Raw genomic sequence first — 16,348 nt, 5'->3', positions numbered from 1 at the left:
AAACACTAAAACAAACACTAAATAGAATAAAAGACTATAGTCTTCTAAAGTCACTAAAAATAATGACAATTTTGTTAAATAAAAAGCTACTATTGCTTCCGAAAGACATTTTTTTAGTCACGAAATAATTTTTTTTTGTTTTCTAGCCTGTCTGTTTTGAATCCATTGTGAACCCACTCCCATGAGAAAACGTAACTATTGTTTCAGATTTCATATTTTATATGAATTTCATATTTAATGATAGTTAAACTACCCCACCTTTATACCTAGCTGCAATACACTCTTAAAAGCGGACAAAAAAAAATGAACCTTTAACGGAGACATTTAACATTTAATCTATCTCTTCTGAAAAAAAAAAAACCTGAGCAAAAATATTGATGTCTTATCCCACACTATAGACTTTTGTCCAATCAAATGTTTTCTTGTAAAAACCACCATGTAAATACAACATACAGGACTTTTCTTGTAAACAGACAATTACAACACACTGATAATAGAAAAAGATGAATGATCATTTACTTTTAATAGTTTAATATTTATTTTGTTTTAATTACATGTTATTTAACATATTTAAACAACTGCCTCCAATAAAGGGGCTTTAAAAAATAAAATACAATTAGCCTGTTCTTAAAAGGCAGACAGTGGCCAACATATAAGTGGTTTTCTTTTAGAGGCACACAAAGCTTATACATACATACATACATACATACATACATACATGATCAACAACATACAGAGCATAAGATAGCTTTTATTAATACGATAAAATATAAGTAGCCATAAACAGAAGGACAAACATCGGTTTGAAATGAGTCAATGAGTGTGAACGTATTTTTAATGCTGTGTTTCTTTCTAAACAGACAGTAGGCCTAATGCTCCAAATCAGTGTTGGCCAGAAGAAAGCCAGGTAAGACACACAGCTTTCTATTCCCTTCTATCATTTTTTTTTTTTTTTTTTACCTCTGCCACATATTTCTGTGCCCAAAACCAAGCTAGATTCCTGAACCAAACATGTTAAATGTCAAAGGGCAATACTGGGGGAAAACAATCTGGAAAAGCATTCAAAACGAAGCACATTCTTCCATTTCAGATTCTTTCATAAAGTCTGTGTGAGTGGACGTCTTCACAAAGCACATCTATTGTAGTCACTGAAGACTATGAAGCCCATGAGACTGAACCTTGAGAGCAGGTTCTCATCTTTCAAGGCAGTGTGTGCTGAAAAGTCTCAGTGGGTCCACCTTCTGGTGAAACTACATTCATACAACTGAAATGGTTATGACATCTTGCAAATATATTAATAATCGCATTGAAACTATGTTTAAATTCACTGCCTGTAAAGACAATTTGTGCATATGAATACCAACCGGGCACTATTGATCCCTAGAGAGTGTTAAAAGTGTCTTTTAAACCGTGGCAGTGACTGAATGTTGCGCGAGATGAATAAAAGGACATGATCGTTCTTATATCCTAATTGACACTGGAAACATTGCATTGGAGTATTAAGGGTGCTTTTGAGAAGAATAATGCTATGAAACTATTAACAAGATCATATTATTGTCTTGGTTCTCTCACTCCGAGGTAAGGCTGAACAGGTAGGCACTAGAAAAGATATTACAGCCTGATTTAACACGGCTCGATTTTTATATACATTTAAATGTACTCGTAAAATGAGCTTTGTGGAACTCTGATAAGATTTGCTTTTTGTGCCACAATATATTTGAAATCATCTTTGATCATATTTCTTAAGCATTTGTCATTAGGAATAAGACAGAAGGGACATTTTTATGAAGCAAACGTCCTATAGTCAACACTGTTTTGTTGTTGTTGATAAAATAGAATATGTATTAGGATATGAATGCACTGTGGTACAAGATTACTGGCAAACAATTCACAAATATGTACATTTTATTACTTATAACAGCTATTTATAAATTTGCAATGTCAAATAACGACTCTTAGTAGTTTGTCAAGATTTTGATTCTTCAAAAAGACAACGAGTCAGAGTAAAGTATAAATGCTGTACTGTAAGATTATAAAGATAAAACGGCGGTTGCGCAGTTGTTCTTTTTTAGATTTCATCAGTGTTCTCTTTTAGTAGGGTAGAAATTCAGTTCCAGTAGTGGTTTACGGAAGCTGATAACGTCACCAAGCAACTCAGCCTCTTTTACAACTGAAATCCACATATCAGGTCGCAGTTATGAGGTTTTATGGCTTGTGGGATATGTTCCTGAGAGTAGACAGACAAGCCCACAATAAAAACCTCTCGTGTCCGAGAACTATTGCTGAAACTTTGAAATGAAGCGAATGAAGCTGCCCAGTTCGGCTGCTTGTAAACTTTGAATGAATGTGGTAATATTGCCCAGAAAAAGGATGCGAATGAATCTCGATACACTCCACGTCACAGAATTAAATAAATTCACTGCATTGGTGACCTTATAGTCAGTCGAAAATTAACTTCAAATAGTTGGGGATAGATTTGTTCAGAAACACTTGTTCAATTATATTGAACTGGACATCAGATCTTAAAAAGAAAAAAAGGTTTTTAGTACATGTGCTATTGATTAAGTCATAGTCACATGGATTTTAAACGGTCTAAAGCGGTAGATTACTGGAGGTCTCTTGATTTGAGGTTATTTAAAATCAAAGGGGAGTCACGCCAGAGCTTTCAAGCCACATAGGCTGCAATGAGTCTGTTACCTTTTCCTCCATCTTGATTTAGCCTTCATACATTATCCAGCCAAACGGACACCGGGAGAACTCAGTGGACATTCAGAAGGAGCTGGAAATCCTAGATGATTATCAAGTGGCTGGATGTGGAGGTGGAAGGATTCTGCTAATTCTGCTCCTTTCCTCCTTGTTAATGTGGCATTGCATCCAGCTTGGGTCAGGACAGCTCGGATTTGCTGAGGGCTATCGCCAGCTCCAGATCCTCCTGCTCCTGCTGGGTCAGACGAGCCACACGCTCCCTCTCTTCTCTCTCACTCTCCCGCTTCACCCACTCTATCATGTCCTCCTCCGTGGGGTACTGCTCCACACACACATACACACACACCATAACCCCATCAGACACCCTGTCAATTTGCACCTGCTTAAAGTAATATTTCTCAATTTTATCAGACTAAAACTAACAAACAATCTAAAGAAGTGGGGTCATGCAAGGATTACAGATAGTGTAAACAATGTGCTTTTTAAATGTTCAAAGAGTGGAGTTAAAGGCACAGTATGTAAGTTTCGCCACTAGAGGTAACTTATTCAAAACAATAAAGGTGTAGCTTGATGACGCCGTGAATGAGTGTGGAATCAGGGGAGGTGTCGTCTTCACCTCCACAGCCGATGGAAATCAATCTGACGGGAAATCGCGTTCATGGGTGAGCTCATGTATTAAAGTTTTATTACGTTACTGTGGTATGAAGAGAGCTGTTTTTATTATGCTTAAATGCCGCAGTCGGCCGGCGCTGCTCCTTTCATTTGTTGTTTATGCATATTTTACGATTAAAGTTACGTTTAACGTTCACCTCCTCGTTCCCTGAACTTGAACTTTGTTACGGTTACGCTTGATCACCTAAATTCACATTATTTTATTTCATTTGAACGAAACAGCCGCAAGTGCTGAATTACTACCCATACAGGCCACTTTATTTGAATAATTAAAATTGTGGGGTAACACAGCGCTGTTTTACTAGGTGTCTTGGATTTGAGTGTGTTGAGAGTTATGTTAACGTTACACTGTGCGTTCGCTCGGTGGCTGGTATCAGCACACTGCAGTAAGTTAGATTGGTATTAGAATATCATGTTAATAAAAGCTGAATGACTTGACTTAAATGGCATGCAATTCATTTTTAAATATATTGTATGGTGGAGAAAATGCTGTATTACTGTTACTACAAATAAAGCTCTTTCTGATTATGCGGTTAGCCACTTCACAAAACAGTGTTGTCTGATTTACTTTTTGGGCACAAACATATTATTCACGGACGCGTGATTCAAACAATAAGGCTAACTGTGTTGAGCTATATAGCAATGATTAGTTTTCTGTCTATAAAGGTATCCAAGCAGTTATTCACCTGTCTACTAAAACAAATAATATATTAAAGCGTCTTTGGTGACAAGGGTAACGCAGATATTGACAGGCGACGCAATGACACAGGATGTTTCACTGGTTAAATAAAGCATTTCTCTGGATTTAAACATTGTTGGAAACATTTGGGATAGTGTAAGTACACAAGTCAACAAAATATATTACATTGTTTTAGTGGTTTTTGGATATTTTAATCCAAAAATCTTACATATTGTGCCTTTAAAGACTAGTAAGTTTGAGTTAATGCTGCAACATTCAAAAGTCTGTTTAAGATTACATAAAACAGTTTTATGTAACTATACAAATGATATATCTTTCCTTTAATCTACTTAAAGAAATAGTTCACCCAAACAATGAAAAGTCTGTCATTATTTACTCAGCATATGGTCATTAAGGACAGCTGGGGAAAAAAATCTATTTGATTTTCATTTAATATAATCTTTTCTCTTTTTTCCTCCAAAAATGTTTATTATAGGGTGAACTATTCCTTTAGGTGTTGTTTGGTCAATGTCAACACCAACCATCTAGAACCGCACATTCACAAATCCAAAGACTGTCTCACTAAATGTACAGTGTCTTAAATATCAGGATTACAGAGCAAAAAATACTTAATATGGAAACATTAGGGGAGAAAAATAAATAAAACAGTGGTAATGTGGTACAGCTACTGACACAGGAGGATGGGAGATATGAAAAGTGTGCCATGATGCAATCCATAAAGCCTCTCAGCTAACATCGGCTCACAAGCCAGCTGACACATGAGACTTCATATAAAAATGTTATGTGTTACTAAAGGGCTCTTTATTTTTGCATCTGCTATTATCACTGATTAAATAAGGTTTTAACAGATCACTCACAAAAATGCAAAAAACTCACAAAATGCAAATATAGTCACCAAGGTTTCAACAAACTCACAAAATTAAAAAATGTTCAGAATAAATCCTTATGGGTTTGAAATGGTACAAAAGTGAGTAAATAATAACTAATGAATAATAAACGTGACTTTTTTAGCTAACTGTTTTATATACTAAACTACAAGTTTTTTGACATACATTTTGGGTGAGTTTTCTCTTAAACAAGTCTGATGTACTCATGTGTGAAAGCCTGGATTGCTCATATAGCCCATCATGCAGAACATGCAGGTATTTCCCACAGATGTGGACAACCATGGATGGAGAGATGAAATCACAACTATTAGCTGGTAAGCATATCAACACAGAGAACACCATAACATAACGCAACTAATCTCAAGATGTCTCTTCATTTGTAATGAGTTGTTTTAAAATATCAGAGAAATGCCATCATAAAGCTTAATTTATTTGATGCATCATCTGATAAGGAAAGCTCACAGTGGGAAAATCTGAGAAGACAAATTCTTTAATTTTTAATTTAAAAAATAATAAAACAGAAAGGAGCCAACAAATACTGTCGGCATCCTAGCTGATTATTTTATTTAGCATATTGTCTGTACATAAACAAAACAGACTGTATCTCTTCTAAAAAAAAAAAAAAAAATGGTGCAGAGAATCGTGGGATGTAGATGGAACCAGGAAGTGTTCAACCAATGAATGAGAAGGAACAGCCCGATAAGACAGGTAGACAGTGATTAGTTTGTGCAATGCAAGGTAAGGCAAGGCAAATCAGTGAACCAAGATATGGCAGGGCAATGAACGTGCAAGATGGAATCAAGCCTCAACCAATGGTGGAGAACATGACAAAAGAACACAAGGGGTAAATTGAAAACAGCCAAGAGCAAGCAGCCCCGCCTCTCCATCCACAGCCAGTGAGAACTTACGCATGATGTTAGGAATATTGTGATGTCATAAATACGTAGATTTCAACATTTAAATACATTCATTTTGTAAATTAGTTAGGATTTTTAATAGAAGCATAAGCCTGGATTCAGTTTGACTATTAGAGCAGATAAATAAAGCCCATCTATATTTACAAAAAACATTACATAAAAAATGACAAGGCTTTGTGGCTTTTCACAAACAGATGGTAAAGCAGAGTCATCGAAATATTGGATTATGAGCATTCCTTTTCCAGGAAAACCAAATGAAAAGGGCTGTGAGGGGTCGAGAGGTCGAGGCTGCTGCATGGCGGAGGTGAAATGTCAGGGTTCACTACTGGGGATCAGGATGGGGAGGAGCTCACTTTATCAAAGCTGGCGAATCGGTTGGGGTCACATGGGGCTTGGTGGGGCGAGGAAGGGGCGAAGGGGTCTGGTACCGAGTCTTTAGCGGGAAGGGAGGAGAACTCTCCAGAACCCTGCGCCTTGAACAGACCACGCCTCTGAAATGACTCGGACGACTCCGATCGGTGGATGTTGGACCGCTTACCTTTAAGGACGCACACACACAGACAACACAGCACTCAGAAACGGGTGACAGAGTTGGCGTAAGAGAAAATGGTCTGAGGTTCATTCTGATGAAACACACAGAACAGGAACCAGCTCACCTGGGGGTGGAGGTGGAGGTCTGGTTGGTGTTCCGGTTTTGGGCGGTAATGCGGGAGGTACATCTGACTGAGTGTCCTCCGTAAATAAATTCTTGTTTGTGCTCGAGTCAAATGGATCGCTGCCATTAGACTGAAAGGCAAGAAGGAACTACATCAGCTGCAACCCACATTCAACTTGATTTAAATCATGTGGGTGGAACTGATTGATAATAAAGCTGAAATACTGGGCTTCTGTTTAAGAAAAAAATCCTTACCTTTGCTAAACTGCTAAAGTCTGCAAAACCTTCTCCAAAAGTCTCATTGCCAAATACAGCAGCAAAGGGATCTGAAACAAGTCAAAACATATAAAACAGATATTTTTTATACTTTTTGATAGGATGTACATCATTTGGATATACATTGGGTACAGTACATCAGGTTTTTTTTAAAGAAAGCTCTCTCAAATAATGGTTAAAACTATATAGTGAGTGAACCCTGAGAGATGGCACATTACTTGAATATTTAAAGGTTAAAATTAATAACAGAACCCAAACTATTAAATTTAACTGTTATTTATTTTTTTACACATAACAAATCAACATTCAAATAAAAACTGAGTTGTATGCAAACATTAAAATTGCACATTAGGCAGTTTTTATATCAAATTTCTAATGACATTATTATGTTTCTACTCGAAATAAACATTTAAATGATGGCTGTCAAAAAAATTGCTTTCATGACATTTATTCAAACATAAATTTAAATAATGAAGACATCGCTAACAGGTTAAGTAAAAACATAATAAATGTATATATGTAATATAGTGCATTTATATTTATCAAAATGTTCCTCTTAAGAGCTATTCTATCTCGTAAACGTTATGTGACATTGTTTACAAGCTGTTTTTATTGACATTTTTCTGTGGTTGAAATACTGGTTAAGCGATTACATGAGAAATGATACAGTTTTTCGGTTTCTATCAACATACCTTCTGATGTACCATGTTTATTTTGTGCTATACCTGTAACTTACAGTTTAGGCAAAGAGGCTACAGCGATCAGGCATGCCACATTAAAGAGCTCAAAACGACATTTGTTATCTGAATTTGATCAAATGTACAATGTGTAAGCTGAGACTTGAAGCACAAAACGTATTTTGTTTTTGCATGGCAGGCGTGCTACAAATGTTTAATGAAATTTTGTTTCGAGAATTAACAGAAAACAGACTAAAAAAAGATCAATCTTGGGATTTAAGAATTGATATCTGTTTATCAACATGAAGATTAAAATCAAGAAAACAATAGCCAACCCAGCCCTATAGTAAAGCTTGATTTACCTGGGTCTGAGTTAGAGACCACCGTAGTTCCTCCTGGCGCAAAGGGATCATTGGCTGCTGCTGGTCCATCTCTCTGAAAGGAAAAAGAGCAAGAAAACAAAGTTTAACATCAAATTAAGTCAGTTCTTCAACTCAGGCTAATAGCTTTAGGGTTAGTACCACCAAAAATTAGGTATAAAATCATTCAAAATGCACCCAGCAGATTTTACAAATCAAGTGTGACAGAAGCTGTAAAAGAGTGCAAGTAACTGAACGCATTGTAAGGCCAGTTCACATTGCACCAACAGACACACTGAAACCAACGCAGACAATCACGAGATTACAGTACGTCACTTCTCAGACATTCCATGACCTGACAAACGTTAATTAACCATGTTCAATCAACGAAAACAAGTGCCGACCAATGCTGACAGAGGACTCTGATTTGACAAAACCCGACAAACTGTAAGTTGCTGCTGTTGGTCAGCATTGTGAATTGGTCTCTAATGAGATTTTAAAGAGTTTAGCTTTACAGCACTCACTATGGGAATATCTGATCCTCCAAACGGATCGTGTCCTGTGCCAGTCGAGCTGAAGGGATCAGAGTCTGCCAGGGCATCCATTTTGGAACCGAACAGATCTGAGTCTTGGATGTTACCACTACCAGAAGCAAATGGGTCTGGAGTGACTGCATTGGTGGTCCTGGATGTGAACGGATCAGGCTCTTTTGGGCCTGCGGTAGAGCTGAATGGGTCAGATGAGCTGAAAGGATCTCCTGATGGGAAACCAACTGAAGACTGTTTGAAGAAGTTGTCTGCCGCAAATGGGTCTGTGCCTTTAAAAGGGTCCCCGCCGAAAGGATCTGGATAACAAAATAACATTTTATGAGTCAAGTTGGACTTGTGAATTGATATTTTGCAAACACACTCTAAGATGTTAAGAAAGTACTCACCTGAAACGTCAACTTTTGAGAAAGGGTCTTCAGGGAATGGATCACCTGCAAAAAGGAGTTTTATATAAGTTTACTAATTAATCAGTTAACTGATGCTTTTATTCAAAGCAACTAGCAGTGCACTTATTGCAAGGGCAATCTATAGCTGCACAATTAAATCGCAATAAAACTGAAATTGTGAAGGCTTAGTGTGATTAAAAATCAGAGAGAAGAGTGGCACTGTGTTCTTTAACATGCGAGCAGCTCATGATCTGGTGTCTTCAGTGTGTTGGAGCTGCGGCTCAGTTTGCAATAAATGCCGCTCCACATGAACTCATCTCTGCATGTGCTCAGAGTTTAGGTCGCTTATAACGTGCATTTGGGAACGCAATATGTGCCAAGCATCTTCCCAAACTTGTAATGAGTAGCACTGGCGAAAAGGTACTGCCAAAAGGGCTCACTAGGTTTCCACCAAAATAAAAGCTGGAAAGTTTAATGGATTAAAATAAAGAAATTAAGACAGCCATAAATATTAGGATTGTAATTTTAACTTTGTACTGTAAAATAATAATTTTATGATATCATTTTTCATTTCACGGTGAAATTACAATAGTAGTATTTCTTTAACACATTTAAAGGTGCATTGCGCGAGAGTCTGAGTTTTCGCAGAACTACGCCCCCTCTGGCGGCAAGCGAAACTGCAACCAGAGGTGTGCACGCTCACGGACCACACGCACACGCACGCTTGCACGAGCTCGAGCTGGTCATAACCCAAGGAGCATCAGCCGCACAAATCTTTTGTTTACAATCATAATGTCTTCAGAGGTAATAAAGTTTTAAATCTGCAAGTAATTTAAAATATGTGAAAGGAAAGGCAATTGAGTAAATAACACTTATGTGTGAGGGAAAAAATGGGGGTAGTAGAAAACTTCGTTTTTTATTCCCATCTATCTCCATGTTGAACTGTGTTATGTGTTTACTGTATCCACTTATGACTATTATTATGGAAACACGTTCATGAACAATATAAGTTATTACTTTGTAAAAGCTCAAAATAGTAATGACACCATACCATACACAGTCGGTCAACAAAGTACACCCAAATGTCTCAAGGTAATAAACAATCAAGTGGCACTATGACGTTACCATAAAAGCCAAACAGGCTAATCCGCCGAAGATTTGCGGGGGTTTAGCCTGTTTTATTAACTTATATATCAGCATTTTATATCACAATCATTCTGAACCTGATCACTGACAATGGTAAGTTAGTAAAACCTATTCCGATTGTACATTTATCTAGCTTACGCTAAAGCATTACACATTTTATGGATCGTCATTTATTGTCATTATTGGCCGTATCAGACATTAGAGAATGGGATATATCTTACCTTTTTTATCAAGAAAAAAGCCAACTGAGGATCCCGTTTGAGCCCTAGAGCAGACCGGAGATCTCTCCATTTGTTGAAAGCCTTCCCTATGTTTACTCTCGTCTTACCCCGACGCCTGTCTGACTCCAATTTGGACCTTTTGTTTGCACTAGACAAAAGTTCTCTTTTTTTTTATCTTACGTGGAGTTTGCGTTGGTGTTTGAAATGAACTACAAGCCGGTCTCTTAGAATCCATTTTCTACGGAGAATGGCGGCGTCGGCGCATACACAAACCTGCCAGACATATGAGCGTGCCGTGAACGCGCATGACGTCACGCCCAGTCTCAGATTCCGACCCGAATCCCTCTTATTTATTTTACTGTACAGGATTATAGAGGCAATCGCAGTGATCATAGAAGGGCTCATTCAGCCCATCAGGCAATTGTTTAAGCATGTATGGGTTAGAAAACGGGTATTTTTAACATGAAAAGTTGCGCAATGCACCTTTAATATTAATTATTTTTTATTTAATATATTTAAAAATATATATATTTCTATAATAATACTTATTTAATCATATTATATATCTATTTTATTTGTAAGAGTTGAAATAGTTGGTTTTATTAACTATTATTATTGTTAATAATAACATATTTGATATATAATAATTTTATATATAAACATTTTTGGCCGAATTGCGCAGCCCTATCAACAAACAAACATACATGCATAGTATTGCATTTTAAATCACAATCACAAATCACAATTTTTGTAAAGATAAAAACAACAAACAAAAACAAATCATGCAGCCCTAGGACAATCCCTGTTTTTATTTCATTTTTTTGATGATTTTACTTTGTGTGCACATCTTACCGTCAGTAAAAGGGTCAGACTCGAAAAAGTCAATCCCAGGACCACTGGGCGGCACTGTAACTGGCTGGGCAGCTTCCTTCTTCTCTGGCTCCACAGTCTCTGCCTATACATCACAAGTCCATTAGAATAACTATTGAATTTGAATTTATAAGACGCATATTCACAATCACAAAAAAAAACATGTTCTGTTCTAAATGTTAATGAAGGATTAATTAATATCCATTTATATAAAAATAATAAGTAATGGAAATGGTCAACAATTATGATATGTCATAATCATTCAACCTTTGGGGTGCTGGAGGCAGGCTGCTCATCTGCCTTTTCCTTCTCTTCTTCTTTCTCTACCTCTGGCTCTGGGTTAGCTTGCGTTGTGCTTTCCTGAAACCAGAGCGGCATAAAAAGACAGACATGCATGAAAACCTATTTGTAAATGTAACGTGAAAGTTGACATTATAAAAAAAGCAATAACAGGAAGTGGTTTCTGACCGTGTTCACTTGAGGCCAGGCCACAGCAGTGGATATGACTGTGGAGAGCCCACTGTTATAAAGGTCACAGCTATAGAAGTCAGGTTGAGGCTCTTGCTCCTCTGGGCTGGTGGACGGCTCCTCTGCCTCGGACCCGAGCTGCTCCTCCACGACTCTGAGCTCCAGCGGCTCATCAAAGGACGAGTGCTCCTCTTCTTGCTGGACTTTGTCCTCTTTGGGTTTCTCTGGCAGCTGTGCTGTAGGTTGAGGCCACAGTAGCTGCTCCGGCTGCTCAAGAGAAGCCACTGCTCCATTAACAAGCACTGGCTCCTCTAGGATTTTCCAGGTAAGCCGTGCAGTCACTTCTCTTTCCTCCGTTTTAAGCTCGGCCAATCGCTCCTGCTCCTACAGTAAACATCAACAGTGCGTGAATAAGAGATAATAAATGGAAATAAAGAAAAAAAATAAAAAGACCAAACTTTACAAAATATGTAAACAAAAGAGAAGAAAATGTTTAGCGAGAGAAAGCAGAAAACTTTCAGCTAAAAAAAAAAAAAAAGGATGATGCTCACGATTTCTTCTTTTAAAAAAATGTCACTGCATTTGCAATGAAAAAACCATAAATGTTTATAAAACAGATACTTCCAGTTCTAAACCATGCTTGAATGAGCTATGTTTGAAGCCACTGCAAAAATTGTAAAAAAAAAAAAAAATTATATAAAGTCTTAGTCAGAATTATTGGCATCCTTAGTAATTATGAACAAATAAACCTATGAAAATAAATCAGCATTGTTATTGACCTTTTGACCTTTTATTAAAAAATATATATAAATATCTAACCTTTCATTGAAGTAAAATGACTGAAAATGAGGGGGGGAAAATGTTTCTCTCTAATACACATTGGCCACAATTAATAGCACCCTTTTATTCAATACATTTTGTAACCTCCTTTTTCCAAGATAACAGCTCTGAGTCTTCTCCTATAATGCCTGATGAGTTTGGAGAACACCTGACAAGACATCAGAGACCATTCCTCCAAACAGAACCTCTCCAGATCCTTCAAATTCCAAAGTCCATATTGATACACTCTCCACTTCAGTTTTCTGTAGGGTTCAGGACAGAGGACTGGAATGGCCATGGAAGAACCTTAATACAGTGACCCATTGTTGTTTTGACTGAGGTTTTACATATTGTGATGTATAATTAAGGGAATTTGGCCTTATGTTCCTAGTCAGCCTGGTGTGCTAAAAAAATGATACATATAATGGGGAATATACTTCAGAGATATTTTACTCATGAGAATTTCTAAGGGTACCAATAATTGCGGTCAACGTGTATTCGAATTTTTTGTTCTAATAATTCTAGTGTATTATAAAAAAGATTTCCCCGCACATTTATTAGTTTTACTTTAATGAAAGGTTAGATTGTGTTTTTTTAATGAAAGATCAAAAGGATAAACAATGCAGATTTAAGTTCAGAACCAGTAAATGTAGATATAAGTAAAGGTAACAAAGAAACAGATAAAAAGCTAACTAACCTGAGCAATCTGTGTGTGGGATTCTTTAACAGCATCCTCTAGGGGGCAGAGCTGAGCACGGGCAGATTGAACTTTATCTCCCAGTTGACGAGTCTCCTCCTGCAGATGGAGCAGTTCTTCTCGGGCCCTGGTCAACTCCTCCTCATAGTCACCGATTCGCTGCTCCTGCTCGGAGTGCTCCGTATGCAATAACTGGATCTGGACATATACACACACACAGGACAGAGGACAGAGAGCAGAAGAAAAGATCTGAGATCAGTTTACTTGAGGCTTTTAAATGAACTGCATTGAGAATGCATCTATATCCATTTAAATGTAATTGAGTAAGGTGTGACTTCTGCTGGACTGTCTCTCCATCTCTCTTCCTTTCCCCGGTCACATACATTACAAACATATGAAAACATCATGCAAAATAGCGAGTGAGATTAGGATTAGTGTGTGCAAGACCCATTCAAAATAGTATTCAAAGATGCCCAGATGATGTAATATTTTCTGTAGATTTTTTGAAATGTGCATGAGCGCATCCTTTTTGAGCTGAAATTACCCACAATACACACGTTTTATGCACAGGCTTTATTTCTCTCTCATACCAGTTGGCTCTCCTGGCTGCATTGTTGCTGTATGAGTCTGAGCTGGTCCTCTAGAGATCGTTTCTGCTCATCCAGCCTCTCCAGCTTCTCCTGCACTTCCTGTCGCTCCGCCTGCAGGTGGCTCAGTTCCTCTGACCCCTTCTGAACCTCCTCCTGTAGGTCCTGACATAAAGAGAGAGAAAGAGGTCTTTATTGGTCTAATAATAAAAGCTAATCAACACTAACACCAGGGCAAAGAGCTCATGCAGCTCTTAAAGATAAAGCACTAGGGCGCAAGAAGATACAGAGATAGTGTGTAAACCAATTATATCTCACCAGCCAGAAAAGCCAAAGTAAACAGCAAGCAACATTGTGTTAGCAAAAGTAACACAATAGCTTCACTCTGATAAATTCATCTCATCCTCAAACAAAGGATCTTTATTTTCTCAACAGCTGTTCCACTTTCATCACAGAAACGAAAAAGAACATTATACAAAAAAACTAATTAAAGTCTGATCCTTGTAAAAACTGAAAGGGAAAGAAGTTGGGAACAGAAAGCATAAACAATGAAAACTGTAATGTTAGCCTCACATAGCCAGACTTTTGACCATCAACTATGGCCTTGATCAAAATGGCGCACATAAAGTGGCCTTGCGGTTTCATGGTCTTCACTTTCACGTGTCCGTGAAATGAACAAAACCACAGTACATCCCATTGGACAGTTTATGATTTGTTTTCGCAGCCACCAAGTGGCCTTATGCTAAACTTACAATAATGCAGACTTCCAATCTGAATATTACCCAACAGCCCGTGCGGAAAAGTGTAGACACGTAGGAGGACTATGAGCCCTGAGGGAAACAGGGCACCGCAGCTTATTCTGACCAAGAACTGCCCACTTAAACAGGAAGAAAACATCAGAACAATATGTTAAGCAACTAACCAATTTGTTTTGTTTTCTTGCTGTTTAGAGGTGGGTTTATCTGAAATAGTTTATACCATAATAATAGACCAGTTTGGGACAAAACAATTTGTATGAATGAATGAGGCATATATGATTGTAGAGCAGTCAGCAAATAGCAGACATATCTCAGAAACTAAAGTTGAATATACAAATCATTTACAAAATGAGTAAATTTGCTTAGCTTCTGTGGGCAACCAGTCTTGGGCAACATGGTGATAGCTACCAATGATAATCAATGTAGAAAAAAGTTGTGCAGCTTAATATTTTGGTGGAAACAGTGATCATTTCTTTTTAGGATTCTTTGATGAATAGAAAGTTCAAAAGAACAACATTTATTTTGAAATAGAAATCATTTGTAGCATTATAAATGTCTTTGCTGTCACTTTTGATCACAATAATGCATCCTTGTGAATTAAAAAATATATATGAAAGTATTCATTTTGACATTTAAAAAAGTAATCAAAATTAGCAGTTCTTGATACAACAGAATCAGTAAATGGGTATACATATATTTAAACATTAAGAGTGGGTAGAGCCAGGCAATTAAATTGAAACTGCTGTGCTGATTTTTATCAAATCATGCTACTTTTGTGTGCGATATGGTCAATAAACAGCTGGCAGGTAAACCTGAGGCAGAACATTCTATAATTAATACTCTAGAACACTACAATGGAAATACAGTATATCTGACTGTAGAAAAGCAAAGGTTACTGAGGACAAAGGTGCAAGGCACATAAAGATGTCAAGTATAAGAAAAGAATCAGATCTGAAAAGAAAAGAAAAGGATGACAAAAGACAGTAATTTCCACCGTCATTCACCTTCAGGTGCTATGAGAAACACTGGGCAGCTGTGAACAAGTGTGTCCTAATAACAGGTCTACAGCAGTAGAACCAAGTAACAGCACAGGGTAAAGATGGAAGCCTTCACAAGTCTAACGTACAAATGTCTCCTCATCCAATCAGAGGCAGCGCTGGGAGCTGACAGCCCCCGAAATAGAATACATATTCATCATTCCAGGGTTTAAACACAGCAGAGGCACACAGAAACTCACATTCTTATTTAATTATTCAGCGCCTGGAGAAGATTACCAGCACCATGTGCTTCAAGGCTAATCTATTAAGACCCTAAACAAATATTGATTACATTCAGAATTTGTGAGAGGCCCTTGCTTGCTCTGATAGCTTACACTATTGATTTTTAATTATTTTAATGTTGCACCTTTGCATAAGTGAGATTGTTAATCTGTACTTCTTTTCTATGTATGGGCGTTCTTTTATTTAATGGACATCAATTGATCTGCCCTCTGCCTCTGAAGACTAAAGTAATTCAAGAGCAAGATCCATTTTAATTGCTATTTATACAGGTAAGAGATCACAGGTGTCACAGGCATAATTTCAGATCCAAAAACGAAACAAAAACAGCAGGATAAGTGGCCTTGTTTGATGACAGGAAAGGAGAACCGGGGACCAGCTGTGATTTCAATATGCCATCTAGTATCCATATGCACACACATATCAGAGGCTGCTTTCTCTTCCTGTATTCTTCACACACACACAAACACAATTGTTTTTCCGGCTCATTAGGCAACCATCTGTCAATGCATTTTAACGCTGGTGCTGGAACGCTTCATTCACTTAATAAATGACCACATATTATAAGACTAAGCTGAACACATCTGAATCTGTACCTGGCATCTAATTCAGCAGCCTACAGCGTCTTCCAGTCTACAAAAAATTGCTTATTTTCAGATACATACAGGAAATTGAATTATCACACCGTGGGAGGGAGGGAGGGAGGAGGAGGGGGAGAGAGA

The 16,348-nt window shown here is 37.5% G+C and overlaps 1 protein-coding gene across 1 annotated transcript in view; it reads right to left on the bottom strand.

Moving 5' to 3' along the window:
• Window positions 1–888: 888 nt before the first annotated feature.
• The window catches only part of eps15 (epidermal growth factor receptor pathway substrate 15), a 32,752-nt gene continuing 17,292 nt past the window's right edge, over window positions 889–16,348 (bottom strand). The window contains exons 14-25 of the mRNA XM_084388844.1: window positions 13,595–13,756; window positions 13,005–13,202; window positions 11,489–11,872; window positions 11,288–11,380; window positions 11,003–11,105; window positions 8,784–8,828; window positions 8,374–8,693; window positions 7,853–7,925; window positions 6,793–6,863; window positions 6,539–6,668; window positions 6,236–6,420; window positions 889–3,025 (exon numbers count right to left, since the gene is read on the bottom strand). Coding sequence (XP_084244970.1) covers window positions 2,885–3,025; window positions 6,236–6,420; window positions 6,539–6,668; window positions 6,793–6,863; window positions 7,853–7,925; window positions 8,374–8,693; window positions 8,784–8,828; window positions 11,003–11,105; window positions 11,288–11,380; window positions 11,489–11,872; window positions 13,005–13,202; window positions 13,595–13,756 — 1,905 coding nt within the window. The 3' untranslated portion in view covers window positions 889–2,884. The remainder of the gene's footprint in view (window positions 3,026–6,235; window positions 6,421–6,538; window positions 6,669–6,792; window positions 6,864–7,852; window positions 7,926–8,373; window positions 8,694–8,783; window positions 8,829–11,002; window positions 11,106–11,287; window positions 11,381–11,488; window positions 11,873–13,004; window positions 13,203–13,594; window positions 13,757–16,348) is intronic.

Source organism: Rutilus rutilus (genome assembly GCF_951802725.1).
Source record: "Rutilus rutilus genome assembly, chromosome: 19".
In the NCBI taxonomy this organism is placed as follows: domain Eukaryota; kingdom Metazoa; phylum Chordata; class Actinopteri; order Cypriniformes; family Leuciscidae; genus Rutilus; species Rutilus rutilus.
This window is presented reverse-complemented; position numbering and strand designations above follow the sequence as displayed.